The sequence below is a fragment of the Raphanus sativus genome, chromosome 6, assembly GCF_000801105.2.
Source record: "Raphanus sativus cultivar WK10039 chromosome 6, ASM80110v3, whole genome shotgun sequence".
In the NCBI taxonomy this organism is placed as follows: domain Eukaryota; kingdom Viridiplantae; phylum Streptophyta; class Magnoliopsida; order Brassicales; family Brassicaceae; genus Raphanus; species Raphanus sativus.
Window position 1 is genome coordinate 19,259,031 of NC_079516.1, and position 3,403 is coordinate 19,262,433.

The window sequence follows — 3,403 nt, forward strand, 5'->3', positions numbered from 1 at the left end:
ATTTAAGGTGGGAAGGGTAGAGCACTAGAGCTAGACTTTTGATGGAGTAATCACTGATAAAGCCCATTTCTTTCTGGTTTTATGAACTGAATGCACACAAGGTTGCCAATTTATTCAATTGTGTTTTAAAATCAACCAAGGGATATATTCAAACGGGTCTCAATTACAGGAAACAAAAAATGTTGAATCATGTCTTTGGTTCTTCCTTTAAGAAAAAATCCTGAGATAATAATTCACCAGAAACAGAACATTGACCCACCTTCTGTCCTTTTAGGACCATACTCCTTTAGTGGCTCGACAGAAACTGTCTATTGAGAGAAATTTGGATGAAGAACACTCCCTAAAGACAACTACAAAAAGCATTTATTATAACTTCTACCATAATTCTTTAATCGATTCTATTAATCCTCCACCTAAAAGATCAGTCCCAAGTTGTCATGGTACAGTTTTGTCCTATTCCACAAATCACATTAACATGCCAAACATTTTGACAATATTTTCTTAAAAAAAGCTGTATGCAATGGTCATTGATTCCTCAAACGTTCTTCAATGTCTAGTTACTGTGAATTCAATCAAACCTATAACCACAGAAACATTAAGTAAGCACTGCCATACTTTATTGACCATTATCTAAAGATACCAAGCAGAAACAAATTGTATTTCGACAAGTAAACGACAAAAGAAGAGCCTCTTTAGCCATGTTCAGATTACTAACAACAAATGGTCGCGGGTAGAAGAAATTTGATAAACGCAGACTGCCTTGTATCAAGGGGCATAGAGAGGCTCAGGCATTTTTTCTCTTTGAATCCTAGCAAAGCATATAAAGGAACTGTAAGATAGACTCACTAAATATAATTGTAAGAGAACAAAAGTTAAAACAAAAGCTTACCAGTTGTCTGGTGCCCATTTGCATCCATCAGATTCTACCACATGTAAGCTATATGCATGTCTTGACTTGGCAGATAGATTCTCGAAACTGCATCCCAACAGAGAACATGAACTTTTCCTCAGAGCTCAGATAAATCTAAACTAATAAGCAAAAGCTACATTCATATTGGAAGATGGAAAGTTTTACCTTTGATGGATTAGATCACCATGAATGGCGATCAATGAGCCTGCTTTCATTTCAATAGACACAAAATCTTTCTGGTCGTAAGACGGTGATGGCCTATCAAACGTTACACCATTTTCACCCCGGATAAACCTTCTAACCAGACCGTCTGAAACAAAAAAAAAGACAGTTTAGCTAATAAGCTATAGACTAAACTATGGAGAATCACAAAAAAAAAAGAAGACTAGAAATAGAGTTTTGAAAAGACAAACTCTTGTGAGATCCAGGTATGGCCCAAAGACAACCGTTAACAGTTGTGGAATCTTCTAAAGCCATCCAGAGACCAGTACAACTAGGTGGATCCGTGTAGACAAAAGAGTTATCTTGATGCGGCACAACTTCTCCTCCAATTCCAGGTTGCTAGTAAAAAATCATAGCCGAATTAGAATCATAATCATAAGTTTAAACGTAAATAGAAGACAAATAACTCCAAAGTTGTGATCTGCCTTGTCAACTGTTGAACATTTGCATATTATTATGAGGATCGCAGTTCCTAATCAACATAATATAGCATGGACACGTTGAAAGTTTGCAGCTACACAAGTCGTAAGAGGTACAGAAAAACAAAAGTCAGAGAAGTGAATACGGGAGTTACCTTGAAAATGTACATGGCCTGCATGACGACTGGTCTTCTGTAACCTAAGGAAGATACCAAGCTTGAAACCTTGGACGAATACGTGAACTCCTTGTACAAAGGGTCAAGCTCGTGAAGTGCTGCACCACATTAGTTATCCCTTATGATATATTTATCTCTTCATTAAAAATTAAGATTTTGTAGTAAAATCATGTTTTGAGAAACGATACCGTGGCCAACTTTGTTTATAGAAAGCTCTTTCGGCTGCTTCAGTTCCCCATTGTCGCCAAAAGCTTTTTCTGAGATTCAAATTCAATACACAAGGAACTCTTCAGAGTAGGAAAACAGCTCATAACGATATTATAACAAAAGCAAGCATTAGACAATATCTCAAAACTAGATGATAAATATGGAGTATAATCAAACTAAATGATCAATATAGAGTATGTCAGTTAGTTACAACTTACAATATAGAGTATAAACAAAAGAAGTATATGCAGAAAAAAAAAAAATAGAAACAAAGGAAAGATTGAAAGAATAGAGGAAACAACCTTCAAAAAAGAAGGAGATTTTTTCAGCGCTCTCAAAGAAGTAATTATCGGTTGTGTTCTTCTGTAGAAGAAGCATAAATATCAAATGATTCATCAGCCGAAAACATATGATGAAATTTGAATTTATTTATAAAAAAAAAGAAAATGAAAAGAAAAGAGAACCTGGTTTTTAGTGGAGAAAATAGAAGAGACAGAGCAATCAAATTGAGTCAACAACTCATCCATCCTCTTCCTCAAGCCGCCAATCTCATCCTCACTCGCGAAAGATTCGATCACCAAATAACCTTTTTCATTTATTATTACAAGATCGATTAACTTCTTCCTCTTCTTCTTCTTCGCTCATTATCAATTAAAAAAAGGGAAATAATAATAAAAAGAAAATAGAGTTTAAGGAGTAAGAAATCTCATAGAGAAACCTTGAGAGTTGTAAAACTCGAGCTGGTCTGGTGTTAGACTTCCCGTGATTCCCATGATTCCCGGTGGTGGTTCCGGTGCAGATTTCTCCGGGGATTTTGTGCGAACTATTTATTATTATTTCGTGTGTTTGACTTTAATTACCCCAACCACGAAAGTACATACGAACAGAACAGAGCACGAACAAAGTTTTACCCAAACTCCAATAACTCTTTGAGATCTTCCCCCCACGCGCAACCTTTCGTGGCCCAAGTTTGCGCAGGCGATACACGCAATCTCCACGTGGAGACTTATCTTTCTGTTTCAGACTTTCTGGGATTTTATCAACGCGCTAAACTAGCGCGTGTGATATGTTTTTTTAATATATATATATGGGCTTCCGGATTATCGATTGGGATTATATGGGCCTACTGTGTTCAGACGCCTTAAGATCTTGAACAAAGATTATTAGCCCAATCAGTCCCCTATATATTAAAGGAGAAGCATTTTTAAGGCTTTTTTAAACGATTTTGGTGAGAATGCATGAGAAGGCTCGGATCCACGTGTCACTCTGTGAGGGAGTTTAAGAAAAACGGATCATTTAATTATTTGCTTTGTTTCCTTATTTGCTTCCATTACAAGAAACGTAACCAATTTTTTTTTCATTCATGCGCGAACTGTTTGTTTGTACATTCGTTTTGTGCTGCGTTGACGTTAAACATTTAGAAACAACTACATTTCCAACTTATGGTTTGAATCTCCATCTCAGCATGT

General features: G+C 36.3%; 1 protein-coding gene across 1 annotated transcript; it reads right to left on the reverse strand.

The window, feature by feature from the left end:
- Positions 1-595: 595 nt before the first annotated feature.
- LOC108806162 (phytanoyl-CoA dioxygenase) lies at positions 596-2,911 on the reverse strand. The gene is made up of 9 exons (XM_018578203.2): positions 2,653-2,911; positions 2,399-2,520; positions 2,237-2,297; positions 1,916-1,984; positions 1,707-1,825; positions 1,324-1,471; positions 1,076-1,220; positions 890-976; positions 596-808 (listed from the first exon to the last, which is right to left on the reverse strand). The coding sequence occupies exons 1-9, from the start codon at positions 2,705-2,707 to the stop codon at positions 766-768; spliced, it is 849 nt and encodes a 282-aa protein (XP_018433705.1). The 5' UTR covers positions 2,708-2,911; the 3' UTR covers positions 596-765.
- Between the last annotated feature and the right edge of the window lie 492 nt (positions 2,912-3,403).